This window comes from Alligator mississippiensis, chromosome 9 (assembly GCF_030867095.1).
Source record: "Alligator mississippiensis isolate rAllMis1 chromosome 9, rAllMis1, whole genome shotgun sequence".
Taxonomy (NCBI): Eukaryota; Metazoa; Chordata; order Crocodylia; family Alligatoridae; genus Alligator; species Alligator mississippiensis.
In genome coordinates this window covers 61554477-61581623 of record NC_081832.1, presented here as the reverse complement: position 1 = coordinate 61581623, position 27147 = coordinate 61554477, and the positions used below count along the sequence as shown (strand labels likewise).

Sequence of the window (27147 nt, the reverse complement as noted above, 5' to 3'; positions counted from 1 at the left end):
TAAACTTTAGTATCATAAAGCTTAACTGGTGAATCACTTAATAAGATGAATTAACTTGAAGGAAAAAGGCACTGAGCTGTGTAGGTACAATTTTGTTAACAGAAAAGTAGGATTGAAATTTAAATTGTTTCCTACTGATTTTTTGGTTGACACTGCTCTCCCAGTCATTGGCTACAAGGTCAGTTATACATTTTAGTTGTCCACAAGTAGACACTAGCACAATTAATCTTCTTGGGTTTGAGTTACCTTAATATTAAAACCCAAGGCAAAGGCTATTATAAGATTGTTTTAAATACAATTTCTACTGTAAGCTGCCCTGAGCCTTTGTTAGGAAAGAAGGCACACAATAAATAAAGAATCTTTTAAACAAATCCCAGTAGCTGGGTTTAAATTACTCGGCACAATTCCTTCAAAGTACTTACAGACATCTTAAACTTTGTGCAAGTAAGTGGTTCTATTCATTTCAGCAGGGCTCCCCTATCTTTTGTTACTCTCTTGGGGTTCACTCTTTTTTATACCCAGCTGAGGCCGTGAACATGATACCAGTTGTGGGCTGGCTCTTGTCATGACCCACATGAACCAAGATTTTAAAAAGCAGGACCCTAAAAAGTTAGGCTCTTAAATCCACCTTTAGGTTTCTCAGAAAGTGGGGTGATTCTCAGAAATGCTGAGCAAGCACAACTCCAGCTGAACCTCCCCAGTGCCCAGCACATTTGAAAACCAAACTCTTTACTTAGGGGCCAAAATTTTGGTCCTGCCCATAAGCATGCCTGAAACCCCCAGCTGTTTTCACACAGGCCAGCCAACTGCCTTCAGGATGAGGACACAGCCCAGGGGACCTCAAGGCTGTTCACTCACGATGACAGTAGGAGATCGTCAGGCATTCTGCTCACTAGTGATGGGGGGAATACAAAAGCTCTGTCAGATCATGTGTTTGGGTCCACAGACAGCTAGGTTCTCCTCACCTGATTCATTTTTCTCAATGATATCCACCATCTGGCCCACGCACAGGCTGATCTCGGAGCTCTCCTGTTTCTGGTAATCTGCAACCACCACATATTGCTCCAGGACCAGATCTACAGATGCAAAGTCACCACCTGAACATGGGGAACAAGACACAATCCATGCACCCCATCACCACCAGGCCAGACCACTGAGCTGCTGCTCTCTGGCTACTGCCAGCCTGCAGAAAGCTACATGAGCCAGATGCCCTTTGGACCCAGTTGTGAAAGAGGTGAGTCAGAAACATGGTGAGAGTGAAGAGGAGGAAAAAATGAGCAGCCAGGTGAGATCAGTGCAGCCAGGTGAGGTCTCTTCACTTGCTACCCATCTGTGCCCTGGAGCTACATAAGCATTGCCACCACTACTGAAGCAAACTATTAGCATCATCACAGATGGATGAACTGGAACATGGGCTCCTGTGAACTGAGAAGCAGGTGAACCTTAGTTCAAACTACTCTGAAGTACAGTAAAGCTTAAGATGACAAGGATATGTAACATCTGGTTATCTTCTCACTGCCGCCATTTCTATGGTTCCAGACAGAAATGCCCAAATTCCCCAACCGAGGCTGTTCTGATGCAACAGCCTGCCTGGTTCTGAACACCTGAAAGCTCGGACGTATCCCTAAACAGCCCAACTTTCAAAAGTGCCCTCAGAAAGTAAGGCCTCTCTCAAAATGGGCTTCCAAACTCATAGGCCATTTTTTAAAGTCTTGGCCCAGGGGCCCAATCACTGCAGCTTGATGAGCACCCATTGGACAAAAATGGGACCTCCTACTGTGGCATGGTTGACTGACTGTATTGCAGGGTCTGCCTCTTACTATTGACACTCCAGATCCCTCTTCAAGATCACTGTCTGCTTAGGTCTCCTCACAGCTACCTCTGCCTACATTAGATCTGACATAAAAATGTTTTGTGTTTGTGTGTGTGGATGGGTGGTATAGACCATTTACCATCTACAGTGGTTGAATAATATAGTCTTTCAACTCCCTGACAGTCCATATACACATACACACACAAATACACATGGACAGTGCAAGGAAAGCAGTTCACTGACAAAGAAAAACAAAGGGAAAATGCTCCCTTCTCTTGCCTTGCCTTGCTCATCCCATGCAGGTCCTTGGCAGCTGCTTCCCCCTGGACCTGCCATGCTTTTAAGAGTTTCTCCTTTACAACCATACCCAGTCAGCCCTCCATGCCAGGCATCAGATCTACTCCTGGAAAGCTTTCTAGATGCCATGAGCACCTAAGGACAGAGACCTCATCGTCCTGTGTGCCTGTAAAGTGCTGTGGTGCTCACAATGATCTGAGCCTCAGCACATATCACCTCTCTGCAGCAGACAGGGAAAACTCAGTCAAGAAATTTGTCTGTCTAAAGAGCACAAGGCCTGCCTGCCTACGCACACCCTGCACATGATTAGACAACATAACCTGCTGCCTGCAGCAGATATTGGGTCTCTGCTGTCATCTTTCCTGGCCCTTGACTGTGACTACATGGAGGTACACCTCCTGAGGGCTGCAAGGCTCTGAGCTGGCACTTCCAGAGGATGCAGCTTGAGAAATCCAGGGATCAAAAATACCCTGAGAATTCAGCTGACCTTGCAGTTTAACACATGCCTGCTCCCTCATGCTCCAAAACAACTTCCTGCCCTGCTGCAAACAGGACAAATATGGACACAATAAGCAGAAAGCAAAATGCTGACTAAAGCAAGAGGGGGTCTAGCAGCCACAGAACCAGATCCTGAGACACCCAAGAAGAATTCAAACCAAAACATCCTGCTTCCCCCTGCTGCCCCACAAAGCCAGCACAAAAAAAAGTTTTGCTCTTGCTCAGAATAGTCTTGGCCTCTAGGTGGCAATGCAAACCAAGCTGAGCAGATGTGCCTGGAACCCATCTAGGAAAGGGGAGGAGGGGGGGATTGTAACTGGAATTGTAAGGGACAGCAGGTTCGATCGATTTTTAGCAGTTTTTCATTTATTAAAGTGCTCTGGATCCACTCCCTTCGCCTAGTATTTGTTACCAGTGTCGTTCTCCTTCCGAGGGACCAAGGTTTAATGCAAACCATTTACTTAAAGCTCTGTTTCCAAAGCATATGTTTATCTTGTGCATTAATGACATTCCAGCAAATCTACCCTCCCACCCCAGCAGCTCAGCTGTTTGCCTGCACGTTGTTTATTATAAGGAGCGAAACACGGGGGTTAAGAGGGCTGAAAAAAACAGGAGCTGGAAACTCTCACATTCTTGGCTGAAGTACCTGACCCTTTGCAGCCTCAGGCACATCATTTCACCTCTCCCTGGCTCAGCTTCACCATTCTGTAAAATAAGGACAATGATCCCTCCCAGCTCTCTGGGGTGTGGTGAGGATTAAATAATGTTTATCACATGCTCTGGAAATGGAAAAGTGTTAATTACTGCAGCTGGAGTGCTGCGCAGAACTTGCCCGAGATTTAGGATGAGCCTGCTGGGGCTTTGTATATGCACCAGCACTTGTTCTCAAGCCTCAGGCCAAAGCCTTCCAGAGGCATGAACCCATCTGCCCCAGCCCTCTTGCTACTTCAATAAAGTGTCTCTGACCTGGATAAGATGTTCATTTCTAAATCTCAGAAGGCTGCAAACACCTACTAGAGAAAAGGAATCATGTAGGAAGTGTAAATCTTAATTAGAAGAACAGGGCTAAAGCGCAACAAGGTAAAATTCAGGCTGGATGACAGAGAAAGTTTCCTACCTGTGACATCAGGTAGAGGAATAATCTCTCCAGGGAAATGAGAACAGTCCCATTACTTGAGAGGCCTGGAGGGTACCCTATGGGGAGAACACATGTAGGAAACAACCCTGGTGGCCAAAGGAAGGGGGAAGGATGAAGGTAAACTAGATCTAACAGATCTTTACCCTCCCAAATATCTGGGATGCTCTGGTCTCCAGGCAAAAAATTCTTCTGTGCCAGGGCCTCAGTGTCCGAAGCAACTGCTGTAGTATAAGTTTAAATAAAAATGTATTTTAGGGTAGCCTTATTTGAAGGAACAAAAGGCAATTTTCCATGTGTCATGCTAAAACCAGCTCTCCACAGTGCTCCAGGTGAGCAGGGCAGAGCAGAAGTTCAGTTACCACTAATTAGAGCTTCCACTGAACCAAAAAAGGGAGGTGGTCACTAGAGAAAGTTAAAAATAATTCATCACCCCCCCCCCCCCCCCCCCAGTGAACAGAGCATGTTGAGCTCTGGACCCCATCACCTCCCCTGCCCCAACTGCACCTTTGTAAGGGTCTAGCTTAGAATGAACAGAGGATTTATTTAGCTAGTGAGAAAGTATGCAATGGCTACAGGAATGGAGAAGAGCTGTCTTTCCAGCTTCCCCAAATATAATTACACCTGTTACAATAGGACTATTTGAAGTATCATGAGGCAATTCTAGATCCTCCAACATAACTATTAAATCAGCAATAGAAAGCAGTAAACAGTGCCAGGAGGAAGACGTGGGAGTTAATTCCAGGAGCTCCTTCTCTTGGTGTAATTATCCTAACCACAAAACTACAAGGTTGAGTTAACAATAAAGCATCCTATTCATGGTTCAAAATAATGGTGCTGTGGTGGTATCATCTAAAGTAAGGGAGAAATATGTTGAGATGCATAGAAGGTATTTGGCTCACAGGAGAACTGTATCACAGAACACTGAGATTTCCAGGATGCTCCATGAACAGCATTCGGCAGATTTACTGCCACACACATGCAGCTCAGACAGGTGGCTCTTGCTGGGTCAGCCAGACCTGATCCAAAGGGCAGCAAAATCTCTGGATCAGGCTCATAGCCCAGAAGCCTAAAGATAAGCCAAAAGAATGAGTCATAATGGAGTGTCTCTCAACTGTACCAAGCAGAAACTCCTGTTTGTAGGACATTGCTTTCACCTACTTTAGGGTCCCTGAATGTACATGTGGCCCAGTCACCAACCCAGTGGAGTAAATCCACTTTGGGAACAGGCTATGGCACCGTTTTTGGTAAGACTAACAGACCAACCTCAAAAGCTCAGCTAAAAGCTTGAGCACTTACCCAAACTACTCTGACATGCCATGGAAACCTCACAATAAGAGGCCTGCCACAGGGATTACCTACCCATTTCCATTCAGGAGGCTGAAGTGTCAACCAAGAACAGCATCTCTCATGGAGATTTGACATTTTTTGTTTCCCCTAGGGAGGCAGAGGTGAAACGAGAGAGAGAAAATGCTGTTTTCATAGATTCATAGATGTCTGGGTTGGAAGGGACCTTAGCAGATCATCAAGTCCAACCCCCTGCCCTGGGCAGGAAAGAGCACTGGGGTCAGACAACCCCAGCCAGGTGTACATCTAGCCTCCTCTTAAAGACCCCCCAAGGCAGGGGAGAGCACCACCTCCCTTGGGAGCCCATTCCAGATTTTGGCAACCCTTACTGTAAAGAAGTTCTTCCTGATGTCTAACTTGAATCTGTTCGGCGTCATTTTGTGGCCATTGTTCCTAGTTACTTCAAGGGGTGCTCTTGTAAATAGAGCGCCTCCTATTCCTTGCTGTCCTCCCCTGATGAATTTGTAGGCAGCCACAAAATCAACTCTCAGCCCCCTCTTGCGGAGGCTGAAGAAATCAAGGGCCCTCAAATTGTCCTTGTAGGGTTTTGCCTGCAGGCCCCCAACCATACAAGTGACCCTCCTCTGAACCCTCTCGAGGGGGTCCACATCCCACTTGAAGTGCAGCACCTAAAACCGGACGCAGTACTCCATCTGCGGCCTGACCAATACCGCATAGGGGGGAAGTATCATCTCCTTGGACCCGTTTGTCATGCGCCTGCTAATGCATGATAAAGTGCAGTTAGCTTTACTGATCACCAGGGATCTGGGCTTTCCGTTTCCCACAGAAAAATGGAGAAAACCACGGATTCCTGGTTTTTATCAGAGAAAACGAGTATTTCTCTTCTTAGCAGAGAAATCTGTGGATTCTCCGCTTTTGCAAAGAGCTCTTGCAGGCTGGCACAGCTCCAGCCTGCAAGAGCCAATTTGCAAAAAGGGCGGGACACCCCCAGCCCTGGCCGAAGGGGGAGGAAGGGGGGGAGGAAGAGGGGGCAGGGGGGAGGAAGCAGGGTCAGGGGGGAGGGCAGGGCCTGAGCCTCTGAGGCAGCCAAGACCGGGCTCAGGCTCACACTCGCCCTTTGCCCCTGGAGCATGGAGGTAAGTGGGGCTTGAGGCAGGGCTGGGGAAGATGGTTGGGGGCTGAGGGAGCAGGACATGCTGCTGGCCCCAGGCGGCACATCGCAGCTGGGAGCAGGGCCAGGGGGTGAGGGCAGAGGTGCCCTTCTGCAGGGGGCTTTGCGGGCAAGTCATGTGGGGCGCAGTGTGGTGGTGCCTGCTGTATGCAGGCCACACACATGCCGCCTAGCTGGCTGCCTCGGGGAAGGGGACAGGGAGGGTGGCATGCGGCCGGAGCACAGCTCCGTGGCCGGCTCTGCAGCTGTGGTGAGGGATGGGGGGGCCACATGCCAGCCTCCCTCTCCCCGTCCCCCTCCCCCGGGCAGGCGGCCGGGCGGCATGTGTGTAGCCTGCACATGGCGGGTACCACCACACTGCCCCCCCGTATCACTTGCCCACAAAGCCCCCTGCAGCGGGGCACCCCTGCCCTCACCCCCTGGCCCTGCTCCCAGCTGCGATGTGCTGCCTGGGGCTGGCAGCACCCCCCACTCCCTCTGCCCCCAACCATCTTCCTCAGCCCTGCCCCACAGCCTCCAAGCCCTACTTACCTCTAGGATCCAGGGGCAAAGGGCATGGCTCCACGGTGATAGCACTTGCCCACAAAGCCCCCCCACCCTGCATGCAGCCGCCACCACCCCACACTGCTGTGGAGCCGTGCAGTCAGTTGCGGGGCATAACACTGCATGCAAGCCCTCTGTTTCACCCCCCCGGCTGGAGGGCACATATGTGGCCCGCACACAGTGGTTGCCACTGCACTGCTGCTGCCATGCCCTGCTCCACTTGCCCACAAAGCCATTCAGGTGGCCATGGGATGGTAGCACAGGGCGCAGTGGCAGAGTTGCGGTGGCGGCCTCCATTTGTGAACCTCCTGTCAGGCCGGCCGGCATGTGTGTGACCCACAGAGTGGCACCCCTGCCCTCACCCTTTGGCCCTGCTCCTGGGAGTGGGCACAGGGGTGCACTCCCCCCTTCTTGATCGACACCCCCAGCACCTTCCCCCTCTCCCACCCTGCCCTGCCCCTTCCCCCACACGCACTTTACCTGCTGGGGTGGGTGTTAGTGTCAGTGGGTCTGGTCTGGGGGGGCCGTTGTGAGGGGCATCAGGAGGGCTGTTGAGACTGTGAGGGGGACTGTGGGCACCAGCAGCACTGGCAGGGGCTGTGGGGGGCCTTTAATTTTTATCACGGATTTTGGGTTTTTAACCAGAGAATTTGCAATTTTTAATCAGAGAAAACCAGGATCCCTGCTGATGGCTTGAAGGAATAGAGGTCTGAGCTAAGAGGGGCAGAGTTTGATATGGACAGGAAGGCCAAGATTAAATGGCTCAGCACCCACTGATGGATGATTAGTAACACCTGCAAGGCTTGGGCATGGCTGTAGGGGAGGTCGGAGGCATGGAATTTGCCTTTAAAGTGATTATTGTGCTGGAGCACAGATGGGCCAGGTGGGGTGGCAGTGGGGGCAAGCTTGAGACCTGTGAAGTTCAGGAGGGACTCGCTCCAGGACAGGGGTGGGCAAAATGTGGCCCACAGGCTGGATGCAGCCTGCCAGGCCATTCTATCTGGTCCATGGGGCCCCTAAAATTTAGAAAATTAATATTTATCTGCCCCTGACTGCCTGTCATGTGGCCCTCAATGGCTTGCCAAACCTCAGTAAGCGGCCCTCCACCCAAAATAACTGCCCATCCCTGCTCCAGGACAAGGGCTCACCCCAGGATTTCAGGCCAGATTACTTTTCCACCAATTTAACTGATTACAAGGTGTGGCAGGAAAGAAGGAAGGAAAGAGACCCCAGGAACTAGAGTGGGTGCAGGAGCTGTGCAACTACTAGGGGGTGCTATGGCCACCCCTGGGGCCCAGTCCTGCTACACTACTATAACACATCCATGTACAATACAATGCAAGAGATGTGGCCAGGATCAGAATTAGTGAAAAATAAAACTAACCACTAACTGTCTTTATCTATATTAATATCTGCTTTAAAAATCCATTAGAGAAGTGTAATCATTTGTGTATTACACATAAAACCTGTTAAATGGCAATTTTATTTGCTGGTTCTCAGACACTGGAAGAGTACTGTAGTGCAATGGGGAGGGTTTATCTGCTTACATGTATTTTCTATTGGAATTTAAAGGAAAAAACAAAAACTAGAAACAAAACATTTGAAACAGCCTTGGGGATTTGTAAAAATTATTTTAATGTGAAAGAATAAGTGGCCAGATCAGACTTCAGAGTCTTGCTACTTGCCAAGAGCCTTCCCCATCCCCCCTGATGTCTCTGCTGGAATCTATCCTGATGTCCTGCAAGTCACAGGTTATTTGTGCTGTGACCTCCTAGGCATTATGGTTATAACAACAGCAAAACCAATTACCAGTGGGGGCTAAGCTCAGTCCCCAACACTCACCAATGTTTGATGCGACTACTAGAACAACTCCCTCCACTGGGCCTTTTTGAAAAATCCCTGTTGTTAGACCAAAATTAAGTTTCTTCACCAAGCTGGGTCCAGGCTGATTTGGAACTCCACCGCTGGCATTTAACCTTGCAACATCTATTTCTATGCCTGACAATCCAGTTTCTAATCATCTAGCATGCACTGTTCCTGTCCAGGGCTCTGGGATGGCTGCGCTTTTTAGTTTTTTTCAAGGGTAACTGGCACCTCTTGACCATCATTGGAGAAATAAAATAACAGTTCCTTGGGAAACCTGCTAAACCTCTTACAGTGCGTTAGCAGTTGTAACTTCCTTAAGGACAATTTGCATTAAAAGAACATTTCGTGTGTCCATCCTCCCTCCACCCTGGAGTCAGGATCAGCACCATAAGCAGCAGGAGAGGAGGTACAAAAGATGGTTCCAAGTAATGATAACAGAGGCAAGGGGAGCACCCATCCCCTGCCAAAAGACTTAAGACAACAAGCGTGGTTCCTGAACAGACTGTTGTAAAGCTTCAACAGACCCTGAAGTGATTTTACAGAAAACTCTTTCCCCGCTTATTCCCTACATTGTCAGAAGCAATTTGGCTTTCCAAAAAGGGTGGAAATACAGCCTCATTCCTGCATCCTTCCCCTGAGTTATGATGTGATTCAGGAGGCACTCAAGAGCCACCCCAGAACACAGCAAGTAGCATTTAAGGGGTTGTCAATGGCCCTATACTCATTCCTTGCAGCCTACAGGCCTTGCTTATACAAATGCCCTACTGATGGGACCACAGAATCACCAGACAGAAAGAGAAGCAAAGCTCCTAATTTACCAAGCTAAAAAGACTGCAGTTCTTGCAAGCAAAGACTCTATCATGGTGCTCTGACTTTGCCCTTGAGGAATTATTATTATTAAATAGACAACCTTCTCCTCCTCTGTCCCATATACATCAGATATTCCCATTTTTTCCTGCCCAGTCTGAGTGGGCTGGGTGCAAGAAAAATAAAGCTGTTTTGATCCCAAACTACACAAGAGTACCTGACTTACTGACTTGGCTCCCAGCTGCTCTCATTTTGTTCTGAAAAAAGGAGTATTGGAGAACTGAAATTTTTTTTTACCTTAGTTCCTTCAAGAAAGAGCAAGAAGGCGAGAAGAACAGCAATGCCTTCCATGAGTCCCCAAGCTATTAGTCTTCATCCACACCAACATGCCATTCAAAGAATCATCTGAACCAAGGCCACAGCCTTATTATACTTCCCCACCCCCATTCCTCATGGAGTCTGCTCACATCCCATTGATTTGGTGTGGAGAATCATCTAAGGAGTTGTGAACAGCATCTGCAGTTGATAATAAGTTGTTGCATAACTCACAAGGCTGGGTACCATTTTGAGACACACACCTTGCAGAAGTCAAAGCCAAAAGAAACCCCATCACCGCAGAGCTTGATTATGAACCTAATTTTATGCTAGAGAATAAACCAAAATAATGCCCAGACATTACTTGTCCACAAGGAGAGCAAATCCTGTTTTACCAGGGGCCAAGGTTCTGTTTGCCATGGCTTGGTCAGGCAATTTTTGAGTAGGGAATTTTTAATACTCCTCCATGAATCTGATCCCATTAAATGGAGGCTAGGAAACTTTTCATAAAGTACAACAAGCTACAAATGCAACCAGTATGCAGAAAACAAGACTAAAGGAATGATAGATAAAAGCCCCAAAGCCCAGAATCAATGGTGGGTACCCGGTGTAAGAGAGAGAGAGGCTATCAAGTCTCATGTGGGAGCAGTATTTTCTGTTCTCCTTAGGCTCTGAATAAAAGGGGACTCGGTCTTTCGGTGTCTTTCTTGTACCCTTCCTCTTCACCTGAAAACCATTCTCTCTGATACTGAGGTCCCAGCTCTCAATCCAAAAACTCCAACCTATTCTAAGGGGAATGTTCAGCTAATATTTACATCTTCCCTTTGGATGGCCTACTGTCCTTCTATATAACCCCCGCAATCCAAAATTTGTAAGGTAGCCACCCCCTTGCAACCACAAATTGAAGATTCCCCTTGCCAAATTTCCAGGAACTCCAAGCAAACCCTTAAAATGCTCCCGTAGGCAAGTGGTTTCTACCTCTGTTCCCATGAGGGACATATCACATTGGCACAGAACTCTGTCCAAAGTTGGGGGATGGGGAGGGGGACAATTTATCAGGAAGCTCTGATAACTCACCCAATATTGCACAATCCCAGGCCAATTCACTAGGAGCAGGGACTGAATGGCATTTGTAGTCACACATTTGCAGCCCTAGACAGGCTCCTCTTCATCCTTTGCCTGCGACATGCAGGGCATGCCTTCCAACCTGCACACTCCATACTGAGGTCCTCAGAACTAGTAGGTAGGCTACCAATTCAGGCTGGCACTCCAGTATCAGCTATATGTCCCCCGAGAGGATAGTCACAAAGTCCAGTGCACCTTCTCTCTTCAGCCCCTCCCCATATCTGCCAGCCAAGAAACAGAGCCCCAGGGTGTGTGATAGCCTCTTGCAAGGGACCCTGATTTCCCCACACAGGAACAGTGGATGCCACCCAGCAGGAAGGCAAAGCAAGAGCAAGGCCCAAGTGGTGAGCAGCTGTTACTACCTCTCTGAAGGTAAGAAGCCGTTCTCTGGATAAACCCTAATGGAGGAACAAAACGATGGAGAAAGAGAGAGTGAGGGAGGAGGGAAACAAATGTGGAGATGAAGGAGCTGGTAGGAAGGGTTAGATTAATCAGTATTCCTGTAGTCCAGCATAGTTGGAGAACAACGCACTCCTGCCACTCCCCTTCCCTCCACCAAAATCACCCTGGCATATCCTAAGGCCAGGGGCTGCCAAGGGAAGCAGAAGAGAGCTGCTCTGCTATTGTAAGGCCACCAGAGAATCTCCCCCTCCTCTCCACCCTGCAGTATTCCCCTGGAGAGCAGGGGAGATATAGTTGTCTTTGGAAAGCCCACTGTACCTTTGGAGGCATGACTGATGAAGCACCCACAGAAAAGCCTAAAACTGGGGTTCCAAGTAGTTCACAATGAAACGTGTGGACGAGCAGTTGGGAAAGCATCCTCCTGTTCATACTGATACCCGGCCCTGCTCTCTCCCTAGACTGAAGCAGCAATGAAATTAGGGATCTCAGGAAAGGAAAGATCCAAGCAAAATGTGCTCACTCCACTTCTGTGACTCTGGAAGGAACTCTGAAGATGTCTAGCAACCGCTGCCCACCCGCTCTCAGTGCTACAACTGCTCAACAGTAGTACCCAAGCTGGTAATGTAAGCTCTTCCCTCCCTCTCCCTGAAATTAGAGAGAAGGAATAAAACGTCCTTACCAGACTTCTTCTTTCCAATGGGTTCCCTGAAACAGAAAAGGCAAAATCATCAGAGGAAGGGAATAAACTGAGCCATCTGTGTTTGGCACAGCAGATCTGCCTCGGCCCTTGGGACAAGGCCTTAATTTCTATTCATGGCTCTGCAACTAACTCAGTATGAGACCTTATGCAAGTTGCTTTTCCCACAGGGGATCAGACATGATCAGCCTTCCCCACATGCCAGTCCTCCCACTTTCAAGTTTTCATTTTATGCGGGAAAGTGCTAGCGTCAGTGGGTCCTCCTCTCGCCCTCCCTGCCTGCCTTGCTTGGAACTGCCAGCCCTGTAAATCTGAAGAAACAAGCCTGAGAACTAGAGCTGCTGTGATCAAGGCATCTTGTGCGAACTAGCATGTCAGCAACAACTGCAGGCTTTTAAAACAGAGACAAAGGCTTTTGTAACAAAATGGACGCTGTTGTGAAGACAGGCGGAGAGGGAAACTGTGAATTCCCTCAGGACATTGAGAGTTTCTCACAGAGAAGGGAGAAGGCAGAAGTGGACTGAGAGAGAATCAGATTTTTGAACCCCAAACCAGAAGACGTGTTTAGGTAGCAACCTGGGAGGGTGGAATTGTGCACAAGGGGATGTACTGCTCTCAGCAGGGATGAAGGAGGATTTGAGGGCTGTGGGGTAGCCCTGAGTTTTGTCCTGGAGTTCAAGGAAGGGGCTGACAGCTTGGGAGTCAGGAGCAGATGGTAACCATGCATCCACTGGCCTTTCTACCCCCTTCTAGCCCTTTAACTCTGCTAAGAAACTTGGGGTTCAGCAGCCTTGGGCCCTTACACAGCCTCTCTCTCAACAGAATAGGTTCTGGGGCATTTCTGCATTTAAAATAAAAGAATATAATGGAAAAAACAGGGTGCCATGGAAGGCTGTTCCCAGTAAACTGGCCAGCCACAGCTGCAAGTAAATTTGTTGTCCTCTTCACAGAAGAGGATGTCTTGCATGTCCCGAAGGTTGCCTTGTACCCAAACCTTGCATCCACCTCAGCTCTTTGGGGTGCAGATTGCAAACATCTGACATCACTCAGCAGCCTTAAAACTTCGCTGCAGCTAAGTGATACTGTGAGACAGATTGGTAGGAATTAGCTCCCACTTGCTGGTGGGAAAGAACTGCCTTCCCTTCTTCCTGATCCACAACACTAGCCGTTGTCTCAGTATAAGATCCAGACCTCAACATCACTCCTTGTGCCTTAAAAAAGGTCTGACACACACATACAGAGCTGCTCTTCTGGCTTCCAAAGACAGCAGCCTCCGCAGGACCAGCACTGGCCTGCAAGGGGGCCTTCCCCAGGCCTGGAGTTTCCCAACCGACCGCTGCTGGAAGAACCGCCTCAGCTGGCCCAAGACCTGCTGAGCGTACTGCTGCCAAGCAACCATTTCCTTTGCTTGTGAAGTCTGTTACAAACCAACTCCTTCTCCATTTGTTCCAAGGCCAAGTAGAGCAGCCGCTCCAGCTCATAACAAAGGCTGGGCTTTGCTAGGTTCTTCTTTCAAGCTTATCAGTGCTTAAGGAGGCAATTACTGCAAATATAAAAAGTGGTCTTCCCTGAAGGAATGGGTGATTCAGGGACTCCAGTCTGCTCTGCAGCCTTCAAAGCCCGGCCTGAAAACATGCATCTCTAATCTGCTGGGAGCGTAGTGCTGCCGTCACTGCTCCAGAGGCACCCGCAGGATCTCTCCCTGACCCAACCCGTCCTGGCTCAGAAGGGGCGCAGAGCTGTACAAACATCCCTCGGCCAAACCACTAAGCCCTAAAAGCAAATATCTTCTTTTTATCCCTTCTGGGGCCAGACCCCAAGGCATACCCAGGCCTCACCTCCTGAATATGCATGTGTAATGCCCTTCCTGACCCTGCCCCTCAAATAAAGATGGTGATACAGGAGTCAACAGGACAGCTGGGACAACAGCTCTCATGCGTGCTCAGGTGCTGATGTTTCCTAATGTCACCAGTCATGGGGAAGCGGGAGCAATGCTTCTATCCCACAACTGGCAACCAGCCCTCAGGGTAGGGTTTGCCTCTGTCTTTCCCCTGCATCTGTTGCTCTTGCCCTCGTTGCCACTGCATGGGTCCTTCTGCTCTAGGCAGGTGCTGATGAGGGGGAATGGGCTAGTGGCACACATCCTGGGACTGGTGCAAAAGGCAAATGCTCCCTCTCACTCCACAGTCCCCTCCCCACGGCTGCTTGAGAGGGACTCACTGCCTCAACACCTCCCTCTGCAAAACTCACAACAGAGGAACACAGTCGCCTTGTCTGTAGCTCTAAGCAGAGGCTGAAGGGACTGCTTTTCACTCCCAGGGTTTTAGAGCCCGTTTCCAGCCTCTAGAGTCTGCCACACAGAATTGAAAATAAACACGGCAGGAGTATATTGGACACAGTGTCCCAGGATCCAGGAAAAGCTGGTGAGTCTTGAGGTTACTGAGCTGTGTGCAGACTGAACACAGTGTTTCCCAGGTTCAGAGAGCAGCCGGGGAACCTCCTGGACTCAGAGCCCGAGGTAGTTGAGGCTGACAAAGAAGGATATAAAAAGCCTGGCTAAAAACGAGGCATTTCATCCAACTGTCCAACACCTGGCTGTGTCTCAACATCTGGATGTTGATCCTTCCAGCCAGAGAAGGATTCATCGCTGCTCCTTATCTACCCTAAGCCCTTATCTATCACGCCCTGCTGCAGAGATGGGAGTTCCCCAAGGTCCCCCCAGGACTCTAGGCTCTGCAGACTGGACCATGCTGGAAGGCAGAGCCCTGCACACCACCAGTCTGCCTGCAACCACCAGCTGCCCTGCTACTTGGGAGGCAGCTCAGTTTATTGAGCTCAGTGTAGTGGGGTAGGGGAGAGGGAGATCCAGAACTGCTGTGGTGAATGTACCTCCATCAGCTTTTCTTGGAGGGCAACCAGCACCCCCAGGCAGCGAGAGCGTAGAGGAAGAGAACAGCTGCCTTTTCCATTGACATCTGCTAAAGGTATTAATGTAACTCATCCTCCTCTGTCTCCTTTCACTGCCTGGATCTGTCTGGATAAGAAGGGTGAAGGGGGCTGCAATTTCACTTTGTTGCTGGGATGTCCAGACACGAACACAAAGAGCAGCACGTCTGAATATGAGCAGCTTTGGTCCATCACCTCAGAGAGAACAAGAGCTCAGACAAGACAGGAAACTGCAATAAACTTCCTGCAGCAGCCCCTCCATCCCCTGCTGGCTGGGGAAAACCTCAAGGCACAGAGCCTCCTGGAAAACCAGAGATTCTTCTGATCAGCAGAGAGAAGGGAGGTGGGAGCACTGCTGTCCAGTGGGAACCTCATGTAGCCACATCAAGACAATTCCCAGCAGCAGAGATGATTCAACCCAGACCCTGGCTCCTATTGCAGCTGGGCTGATTAGGGCTAAGTGGGAACCCCATGACCGCAAACTAACCCCTTGCGGCCTGCATGCAGCCTGCAGGTCACCAGTTGGACAGCCCTGGTTGAGTGCATGCTTCTCAGAAGAAAAGAGTCTCTGTGCACAAGACCTGAAATCTGTGCTACAACCCGGGAAGCTCCCCTCATGTTTAACTACAGAAATAGCTCGATTCTGTTCCCAAGCACAGACTCAGTCTAAACCAAGCCCTCTTCTGGCTTCAAGGGCCTGCCTGAAGCATAAGAAAAGGGCCCCCGCACTAGTTATTTCCAACTCACCAGTCTCAAGGATAAGATCCAAATGCAGCATGCTGTCTTTGTGCATAGGAGCAAGGGATGCTGGCCTTTCTCTGAATATCATCCATGGAAGCTCTCCGTTTGCTGAAGCAAGGGAGACCTGTAGTTTTGGAGCCAAAGGGTCTAGTCCCAGCTCTAGGTCTACATACCCTTTACTATCAGTAATACCATCTGTCTGCAGCACATGGCATTCATGAAAGGAGCCATGACTTTTCTGGTTACTGGGAGACATGGCTTAGGTGCCCCTGAATACAGTTCACTGGCTTTTAGCCAAACTAATAGTGTTTACCATGTCAGTGGTCTCTACTGTCCTAATAAGTAAAAAAGGCTATCAAGATAAGCCTTCTCCATAACACACTCCATTCCTACACTGCAGCAGGGCCTGAACTTCTTTCACAAAGGAGTATTAGCTCCTTCCCCCTCCTGTGTCTCCTGAGTTAAGGCCAAAGACATGATACATAAGCTGCCACACAAAGCCATGGCAGGACACATGGGGAGGCCTCATGTCTGAGAAGTGCATCCCAACTAGTACCACTTCCAGGAAAGCCAGCAAGCACGTGAAATTCTTGAAAGGAGATGTGCAGGAGACATGAGCTATGTGTTTGCAGCTGGGATTAATGGAGACAAGGGGGAGGAATAGGTTCCATTCCCTGTAATAGATGTGGAAAGTTGTGTCTGTAGTCCCCTTCTGCAGCCTTGGACAGATCTCAAACATTTCAGCTCCATTTACTGACTGCTGCCAATGCAACAGTCTGGAGCAGGACCTTCCCAGCCCACTGTATAAAATAAAGTGTTGCACATTCAGCTCACATCAGTCCTGACTCTTATTTTGGTCCTATGTTCATCCTGGCTCTCCACCTCTGATTTATTGGTACTGCTTAGTGCCTGTAGTCCCTGTCAGACTGGTTGCAGGAAGCAATCAGTTACTGCAGCTATCATTCCAGCCTCCATCCAACCACACATTGCCAGAGCTTTTATATTAATAGAATAACGAAGTCGCCTGCAGGCGTAACCTCGTTAACGGCACAGGCCTTCCTCATCTGCTGAGGCCATGGCTCATTATCATGCACCTTCTATCCTGGGGAGCTGCAGGCTGCACCTATCAATTACAGCACTTCACTCCTTCCATAGCAGTAGTCTGATTCCATCTGCTAGTCACCTCCCACAGATGCCATCTCCATAGTTTCTCTCAGTCCAGCTCCCCCTGACCCCTGGGTGTGGGAAGAAACTATGTGTATTGCCGCTTTCCCTTTGCTCGTCATCTCTTTGAACCCCAAACAGCAGACCAGCAACAAACCCATAGACACAGACTGACTCTCTTCTGCAACAATCCCACCAAATCAAAATTCTCTGGCCAGCCACTGAGTAATGGGGGGAAAAGATGGGGGACATGTGTAAGCCCTTGCATTTGAGGGGTGCCCACAGTTCAGAAAGGAAGAAAGAAAATAATCTCTCTTGTGTGCCATTTTTGACAAGCCCATTGCCATTTGGGGGGCATGTCCAATGAGAACAGAGTCTTGGCACAATGCTCTCAGACACTTCCTTAAAATGGGAATGGGGAAGGCCTGATGAGCAGGCAGCTTTATGTTTCAGATACATAACCAAACCTTAGCAAAACTCGCCAAATGGGGTGACATGGTTAAACTGAATTGTCAGCAAAAAGGGAGGGGAGGGGTCTGCACTGCAACTGGAGGTCTGACTGCAGGCTACATAGATCTATACAAGTTAGCACTGATCTAGCTAGCTTGGGTACAAAATAGCAGGGCAGTCACAGAAGCATTAGCTTCTGCTGCTCCATGGGTATCCAGGGCTGTGCAGCCAATACTGGAATCTGTGCTGCTGCAATTTCATCACTATTTGTGCCAGAGTTAGCTGCATTAAAGCTTGTGCAGATACCTCTCTTCACGTCTCAGCCATGCCTCCCTATTACTGCGTAGTCATGACCAGCCAAATATCTTCTATGGGCCTAAAGTCTGACTCAAACAGCCAAGAACAGTGTCCTCCGGCATCTTTGCACCCGGTGGCTAAACCTCAGTTGGAAAAAAGCAAGGGATCAATACATGATTAGAGCAAACAACTTGAAGATCAGAATGGCCAACAGCCTATAGCCAAAGCAACCTTCACAATGAATTTCCCGATGGATACTTTCTCAGCCATGGGGGAGGGAGGCTTATCATCTACATGCACAGTATGTTCATTATACTTGCAATTTCTCTTCCCACTCCTTGCCCACCCACTTAGCCACTGAGCAGGCTACAGGGACCTGAGTTCTCTGGCACTTTAGGATACAGGCAAGTAATTGAGGCAAACAATGAAAAGCAGACCTTCACCTGACTGCCAGACCCCTGATTCAGGGCTTTGATCACTGGGGGCTGGAATTCTGGGCATTCATCCCAGAGACAGGACAGGTCTAAACTGCACCATCTGATCAAAAGGTCCAGGCATGCAGATCCAGAGCTTCTCGCCTCCTCAGAGCCCATTCATAGAAGAGGCAGGCGCTATGGCTTCAGATTAGAAACTAACAATTTTGTAATGTTATCTACAAGGCACACTCCACTGCAGCTGTTATCTCACCTACTAAAGGGACCAAGTCATCACAGGGTCTTTTAAGAATGAACCCGTCTTGACCAGCGCCCCTGAACTGCAGGTTCTGTTTTAACATCTCCCTCAGGGTGAGCTGCAGGCTTTTAATTTGCACGTCATTTCTGTATCAGGAGCATAACTGTGTCTTTTCATCCCCCCACTCAGAAGTCACATTGAAAACAGACAGACATGGTGTAGGAAGAAAATTTTCTCAAGCACAGCAACGCTGTAGAGAAGGAGGTGCTGGGAATGAATCAGTCACAGCTACTAAAATGGATCACAATCCCTTAAGCATTTCTTCGATCTTACTGGGTTGTGTGAGGACCAAAATGAGAATGGACAGCAAATATGGATGGCCCCTCACTTGCATGTTAGTTGTTTCTAGGAGTAAAAAGGAAATCAGCAGGACAACTCTGTTCCCCTGCTGCTTCCCCTGGTGTAGCACCAAGGGTTATTTTAACCATCATGCAGAGGAAGTCTTTGTTATAGTTAACCTGGGCTCCTGCCTGTTGGAGCAACTGGCAAGGGCAGTTAGCAGCTGAATGCTTTGACTCAAGGAAAGCCTCCTACCCAGAACTTCAGACTTCCCTAGCCTCCCTGCAGGAGCTCCCTTCTGCCACTGGAAACCTCTTTCACAATGAAAAGAAAGACTAATCCACACAAAGCAGCTGCCATCCCTGCAGTTCCCTTATTCCCCACCCCAGAGCCCTGCCACAGACCTGACATCCCAGTGCATGCTGGTAGCAACAATATGATGGCTTGCCTCCTCTAAAGCTAGTTGCAATTGAATTTTTATCCAAAGGCCTGAGAGAAAAAAACTTCCACATCCCGTGTAGTGGGTTTCTTCTTTCCTGCCGTGTGCATTCTTCTGTCCCTGCAGAAGCTTTGCCTTCTTCCCACCAGACCTAACCAGTACCTCAAGACCTACAGTTACAGCCACGGTGCCTTCAAATCACTCAGTTGGGTAGAATCCTATATGAAATGACTTTGGCTGGTCTCAGCCCAATCCCTAGAGGACAGGTGCCTACACCATAAAAGCCATCAGCCACAATGGTCTGTGGGGAAGCAAAGAGCTCAGTGGGTGGTAGGGACTGACATGCCCTCTGACCTTCTGAAGTGGTCCCAGCAGGGTATGGGGAACACACACTAAGTGCACAGGCATGTGCAAATTACTCAAACTCTTTAACTCCTCCTTGCTTCCCTTCCCTCCCACCCACAATAAAAGTAAGAGCTGCACCAGGTTTTTGCCTCATTCAGTTGGGACTGATGAGAGGGGAGTGCTTATCAGAGGTAGTCTCTACATTGAGCTTCTTGCCTCTGCATTTAGTTTTTTACTTTCTTTCCTGTCAGCAATGGGATGGTGTAAGCAAACCGCCCTTCCCATGGATTAAGAAAGATCCAGAATACACCATGGTTAAAGCTGGCAAGCACCAGAAGTCCATCAACAACAGTGCTCTCATCACTGATCCTGTTGCTGGAGGGGGAGATCAGCAGTATTAGCGGAGGAAGGCCAAGTGTAGGAAAAGTTCTCAAAAGAATCCAGGAGGAACTCCTGAACAAGGAGAACCAACTCACCCAAGGCCGTATAAAGAATAGCTCAAACTCCAGGAGGTACCAACAAATGGAGAGCTGGCCCCAAGTGACCACACCACCTCTTTCCATCCCCTAATGCTGCTCTCTCCAGGGATTTTCTTCATAAACTGTGCTAGAAGACCTAGCCATGGCCTTCAGTGGAATTATTCCTTCTGACACCATCTTGACCAACTTGACTTCAGGCCTCTGGGTGATATCAAGCAGGACCATCTCTATCTCTAATCCACATCCAGGAAGGTAGGATGCACATACAGCCCTAAGGACCCCACTGCATCTCCCCTTACCAAGGACAAGACCCTGCTTCCACTGCAGTTAACATGAACTTTGCACAGTGTTTTAAAAGGGAGCAGAGGCTGGTACTGAGCCTTCAGTGAGAGTAGAAGGGGTGGGAGCATCTCTGCTGAGCAGAGAAAAAATGGAGAGGGGCAAGAAATCAGTGGGTCATTGATGCCACCAGAACAGCCGCTTTACTTGGCATACAGCATGCTGACCAATCCTTTTTCCTTTCCCTCAGTCACCACAGCATAAAAAGTCACTGTCTTATTTCTTTCATGGCCTGGCTCCCTTTCAACTTCCCATAGAAAGTATTTATCTCCTTTATGAATGATGACATCCTGCCAGTCCCCAGACACACCACTGCATCTGATCAAGCCCAGCCGTCTATCATCATTTTCACATCCCTATTGGTGATTTGGCAGCATATCAGCATAGGGCTGGGGAAATGGCTCCCACCAATCTTGCCAGAGGAGACAGTCAAGGACTTTTATTAATTAACATTTTGAATTGTAGCTAATAAATACCTCGGAAGCATTCAGGCTGGGATGTGAAATACAACAGAGATGTCCTTGAGACACCACAGCAGCTCACTGCTGGAGGCAAATGGACACAAGTCCTCTGTTAAGTGGTTTCTACTACTGTAAACCACCCCTCCTGCTACCAAGAGGACAGCACACGGAGAAAATGAAAGCAAGCTCCTTCCACTCATTCCACTATCAGACTGAACCATGGGTAGCTGGCAGCAGCTAATCTGGCAAGAGCCACAATGGTCAAACATTTACAAATGCAAGAAAAACAATTGCAGGGTTCTCCTCATGTGATCAGGGACACAGACTAGTGCACAGAGATGTGCACATCAAGTGTGCGGGAGAGGCCCTCCAAAGGGACCATCTTAGCAGAGACCCCCAGGATGGAAGCACACAGCTTTGTTTATACTGTGTGTGCCTTTAGGCTGGTGTCTGTGTGTTTTAGTTCTGTTTAGCTCTCACCTGAGCACAAGGCAGGTAACAAAACTTTGGGCAACAGGGAACTCCTTACACATCAGGCCTGCCAGAAGCAATACGTGCAAATCAGCATCACCTAGGGGTGCTACCATGGGAAGCAAATCCCATTTTGAGGAAGCATCACTCTCAGATGCTTTACTTTGTCCTGGGGTTGAATTTGCTCCTTGTTCCTGTGACAGTCTCCATCCTACCTGACTCCATAAACATATGGACACAGTACAGGGTAAGGATACAGTGTGCAGGATGCAGTAAGGAAGCAGATTGTGGTGTGTAACTGAACATAGAGAATGAACCCTAACCCCTGAAGTCAGCATCTGTGAGCAGATCTCAGCAACAGAATCATTGCATGGACCTGACCCATACAATATCCAAAAAAAATACAGCACATAACCCAGACTTCACTTACAAGCTACTCCCTTCCCCAACCTTCTGTACTACTTGGAACTGGGATGTCACAAAGCACCAGCAGACTCCAGGGGCTTTTTCTATACAAGATACTGCCTGTGCAAATCACAAAAATCTCCTTAAGCCTCTCCCTCCCTCCTGTGCCACTGCATTAGCTGATGGATGACCTAAGGGGTCACAGGTTAACTGGAGAACAATAGCTTGGGCAGGATGAATGGGAATGCCAGGTGACAGCATGCTATTAGTTAATGGACTCGGGGGCCCTTGGACCAATCTAATCGAGTGACTGCTGGCTAGGGGTGGAAGGATGACAGGCCAAGAAAATAAATACAGAGGTCAAGGAGAAAAAAATATTAAGTGAGTAAAATCTAAAGCCTGGGGAGAGGATACAAATGGAACAAGGATAATGCTTAGCCAGAGACATAAGAGACTCAATGTTCCTTCTCAGAGAAAAACAAAATCCTTTTATCTTCCTCTTCCCCTACATAAAAAAACAATGTCAAAATCAATTTACTGCCTTCGCTTGTGCAATCAATCAATCCTCTTCCATTGCTCAACCTGAGGTAGAGGCGCACACATGGACACACACTTGGGAAGACAAGAGACAGCAGCAGAGAAGCAGAGGCTGACTGGTGGTTGTATTTATACTCTCAGAGATTAACAGGGGACAGATGGTTCATGGCCAAAGCAGCTCATAGTCACAAGACTAACCACACAGGGTTGCGTAAGGCACACAAAAGAACTTGCAAAAGTTCCCTGTTTTGAATGGAAAGCAAGAGTCAGGACTGTTTGGATGCCTCAGGGAACTGGCAAAGGAAAAGAGTCCTCCACTCTAATCAGAAGTTTGTTAGTAAACTGGAGGTTATTCCCCTCTTGGTTGCTCCTACACAAAATGACTTTGGGTTTCCCCACATGACTGCATGTCAGAACTCAGCAGCATGAAGTAGCACCATGTCTGACAAGTTCGGTGGGGAGGCCCAGGATTCAGCAGGTGCAGCAGAAAACACTCCCATCTCACTGCTACTGGCAGACACTCCAGGAGGCAAGGCACACTGGTCAGTGCAAAGGAAGCTTTTACAGCCCTCTTCCCCTTTCCAGGGATGTCAAAACAGCCCTTTTCAACAGCTCTACCTGACAATGCAGCTGAGGGACTCGTAAATGAATTTCAGGGCCTCTTCTGAAGACCACAATGCTCACGGAGGTGTATGTTTTATCCAGTGACAACCTATGCCTCCAACACTATTAACAGTTCTCAGAAGCAGCCTCACTGGCTCCTTACAACCAACTTACTCTTTAGGGGGATTCAGGTCTTCGGGTCTTGTCTCGAAGAATTGAAGAACCTCCTCACACTGAGAGATGTAGGGTGGCAACTGGATCAGGGCCTGCAAATGAAATGGAGGCACTGATAACACCAAGCTAGAGTCCCATGGTCAGAAAGAGCCCCTAGGTCAGCCTCAGCATGCATGGCGAGGGACTGCATCATGGTCCAGAAAAGCTTGCCACATATTGGCTGTAGCAGTGGGAAAGCAGCTTGAAGAACCAGACACTGAGTGCACAGCGCCCCGTGGAGGGTTGTGATGTACCAAACCAGCGTAAGCCATTTCTAGCCCAAGGGAAGTCCTACGTATCTGTATGTAGGACTAAGAAATGCAAAGGGAAGAAATGGTTGTTGACCTGCCACCCAAGTTAAATGCACCATCTTAATCCTTTACTCCCACATTAGCTGGGGTATATTCAACCTCCTTGTAAGAGCCCAAGTGATTCTCACAACCACTTCCCCAGAGCTGATTTCCTTCCAGATAGGGCAAAATACGGCTTGCGGGCCAGATCCAGCCTGCCAAGCACTTTCATCTGGCCCACAGTGCCCATCAATAAATTGTGCCCCACACAGCCCTTCTGCCCACAACAGTGGGGGTGAGGCATCCACGTGTACACACAGCCCCAAACATACCCTCTTGCACCTCGCTCCCACCTTCGTGGGCAGAAGGGCCCAGCCTAGCCAGGAGCAGTCTCCAGGGACCTGCTTCAAGCAGCTGATAGGGAAGTGGTGGGGGCGGGGGCTGAGCTGAAGCGGGGGGGAGCGCTGAGTGTGGGGCTGGGGCTGGCAGTAGCGTGGAGCCTGCGCTCAAGGGGGTCTTGGCAGTGCAGAGCTCAGCTGGGCAGTGTGTGGGTGTAAGGGAGGGTGGCAGGGTGGTGAACCCCCAGGGATCCCCCCACACTGCCCCCATGGCGCACAGCCCTGGCAGGCAGTGGCAGCAGCAACAGCAGCAGGCAGGGTGCCCAGGGCACAGGTGCCTGGAGGGGCACGGCTCCAGCCTGCGCAGCACATCGCGGTGAGGGGTGCAGCCTCTACTGGGCTGCCTGTATCGCTAGCGCACCCTGCCACTCATGCACATCCCCTGCAGTCTCTGGGTGTGGGAGGAAATCCCCAGGCGCTAGAGCTGGATGTCTTCCCCGAAGCAGGGGAAGGAAGCCCCAGGTACCTTTCCCTGGGGGGTGGGAAAGGCAGCTGGCTTCAGCACGTGGGGCTTCCCTGCTGTGGCCAGCGAGCGCAGGGACTGCACATGAGTGCAGAGAGCACTGGTGATACGGAGAGCACCAACGATACAGAGAGCCCAATGGAGGATGCGCCCCTCATCGCAATATGCCGCACTGGCAGTAGCCTGTGCCCTGAATGCCCCACCTACTGCTGCTGCCACTGCCACCACCTGCCAGGGCTGCATGCCATGGGGAGGAACTGGGGGAGGGTCCCCACACTCCCTCATACCCCACAAATCCTACACACATCCACACCCTTCCCCCACAGCCCTCCAACATACCCCACGCCCCCTCACAAATCCCTCCCACAAACACCCCCACACCCCACCATACACACACGCCGCACACACAGGAACAATCCACCTCCCCCCCACACACGTACCCACACCCCCACAATATACAAGACTAAGAATTTATTTTTGAGTTATTATGCAATCACCCCTATAAACAATACATGAACACAAATCATGAGACAAATATTTTTCATAATAAAATTGAACTATGTTCTAGTAGGTGTTTGACTTAGTGTATGATTTGTTTTTTTTCTGGTTCTAAGATGACCCCCCCAGGAGTATTTCCAGGGGGCAAAGGGAGGGACTTCTGACAAGGTGGTGACAAGGGGGTGGAGCAACTGTCAAGGGGCGGGGCTACCCATGCAACCCTCAACAGCACACCAAAACTCGTTAAGCAGCCCTCTGCTCCAAATAATTGCCCACCCCTGAGATGGGGCCTGACTCATTGACTTACGGAAGTTTTTCTCAACCACAAAATGTGGAGACCTGTAGTCCCTTCCGGCACAGAACCAGCAGCCCATGTCAGGGCCCGATTCTGTCAGGGCAATAGGGTCTGGCTTCTTGATGCTTTCGGCCAGGGCCAGGACATGGGGACTCTTGGGACCATGAGAGCTTCAGAGATCATGAAGAGCTCTTTGTTCTCTCTGTTGGGGAATTGCTACCCAGGAAGGGAGCCTCTTATTATGGGATAGGACAAATTGTGGGACTCCTTCTTCAAGACAACAGCTGCAGAGCTTTATTAATGCCATCATCAGACAACCACCTTAGAGCAGGAGTTAATGTGTGACCCTCACCTTTTCCCTGTCCACAAGAGAGACTCAGACAGCAAGACTGGCCTTAAAGGTGGGACTCACTGGATGAGAGCCAGAATGTGCCAGCAATGATGCCGTAATGGCTGCATAAGCTGGAGGGGACAGTGCCAAGAATACCAATGTTTTGTTCAGGCCAGAGCCATCGTTTCCCTTGCTGACTGTCCCACTGTTTCAGACTGAAGCAGAGGCAGGCAGATAGGTTATAGAGCGCTCACCAGGACTCTGAGTGAAGGGAAAAACAGGCAGGCCCGTGATGCACACAGCTGTGGTTTGTGTTCACTGGTCTTTTAGGTACTTTTAGGAAAAAAGTTGTGTCATGTTGTCAAAGGAGGAAGAGAGCTCACCCTTCAGCCCATTTGCCTCCTGTAGAGAAGGGCAGCTGAGAGGCATCCTTTAGCCTCCCAGCCACACTTCACCCTCAGCTCCACCCATACAATGGCCTGGAGGCAGGAACACAGGGAAACCCATGAAGAAACCTCACCCTGCATCAGAGCCCTGTCTAAGCAAGTCCCCAGATATCAGATCTGAGTCTGCAGTGTCTGTGTAGCTGTTCCAAAAGTGGAATGGTCGTTCAAAGACATTGACCACCAATGCAGCGAGAGTAAACCAGAGGTCTGACAAGAAGTCAAGACAATGTGCAGGCCATCACAAAAAATGGGAAAGCAAAAACACCTGCCCATTCTGGAGATTATGGGGGAGGCACGGGCAGCTGACAGAGCAGGTTTCTCACTGATGCCATTGCCACCTAGGCATTGTCCACAGGTATCCAATGTCTGGGGCTCCTGTTAGATTACCAACCAGGGCCTCGAGAACTTTCCATCCTGAGAGCACTGCAGATGTCAATGGAAAATGCAGCCCGCCCTTGATGGACACAAGCTAAGGGCCAGTTTCTGGTGGTTGGTGAACAATGCTGACATGGGGGATGCTGACAGGAGAGGTTGCGAGTGCTGCTAAAGGCAAGGCATCCAGTCTCATAACTCAGCCTCCACCTCATCCTTGACAACAAGAGGCTCCCAGGGGAAGTCCATCCAGCCCCAACTGGCAATGGCAGAAATACAGCAAGGATCCTACAGAGAAAGGCTATTCATAAAAGCCAGATGGGAAAGGCCCATTTTGCTGGTGATTCATTGGTCAGACACTGATACAGGATAATTCACAACAGGGGATTTTCTAGAACTGTGTCCAATCTAGTTTTAAAAGCAACGGGACTTGGCAGAGAACTTCAGTCACCACTTTTTTACCTAATATTCACCCAACATTTTCTCTCTTAAATTTGCCAGTGCAAGAAAGGACCTATTACCAAGTTGAAGGATGGGAGAAAAAACTGAGAAAAACAGTGTTTTTAAATATGAACTTAGAAGTCAGGTTGACCTGACTCCCAGTAATTTTAGCTGCTCTTCAAGGAAGCTCTAGGAGAACTTTTATTGAGAGTGATAATTTTACTCCTGCTCCTGTGGCTCATGTGAGGCCAACCCAAAACAGTTGGTTTGAGAAGAGGAGCAACTGCATCTAAGGCATCAAGCACTGGGCCCCTGTAATGAGAGCATGGCCATTCCTGTTGACTCTTTGCTTGTAAAGCACCTCTGTGATGGTTCTGATTTCCACCCCAGCAGCAGCAGTTTCAGTTAAGTAGCAGGAGCTGGAAGGCCAGGCATAGAGCACACTTTATTACTTGGTAATGCATTAACTGGAGGAGGAGAAAGCTGCTAAGTGGGTCATATAACATCAGCCATTATGTTCCAGTTGTTAAGTCAAATGGATTCATTATATTTTATGCCATTAACAGCATCATTCTAAAACAGACAGCTGCAGCCTCTTATCTCTTAGGGACCTTCTTCCTCCCTAAAATTAAATTTATGGATGTGCATGTGCCTGTGGGTAGCTGGCACATTTTAGTATCCCTGAAAATGAGGATTGATTACACTGGCTTGATTTAAGTAGCTGCTGTGTGAGCT

The 27147-nt window shown here is 49.2% G+C and overlaps 1 protein-coding gene across 4 annotated transcripts in view; it reads right to left on the bottom strand.

Moving 5' to 3' along the window:
* Positions 1–27147, bottom strand: part of SH3PXD2B (SH3 and PX domains 2B) — a 123720-nt gene that overhangs the window by 16103 nt on the left and 80470 nt on the right. The window contains exons 5-8 of one of the 4 annotated variants that reach the window (XM_014597550.3): positions 22840–22931; positions 11960–11985; positions 11241–11276; positions 966–1097 (exon numbers count right to left, since the gene is read on the bottom strand). In XM_014597550.3, coding sequence (XP_014453036.1) covers positions 966–1097; positions 11241–11276; positions 11960–11985; positions 22840–22931 — 286 coding nt within the window. The remainder of the gene's footprint in view (positions 1–965; positions 1098–11240; positions 11277–11959; positions 11986–22839; positions 22932–27147) is intronic. The other 3 variants (XM_014597551.3, XM_014597552.3, XM_019478454.2) reach the window with 3 other exon arrangements.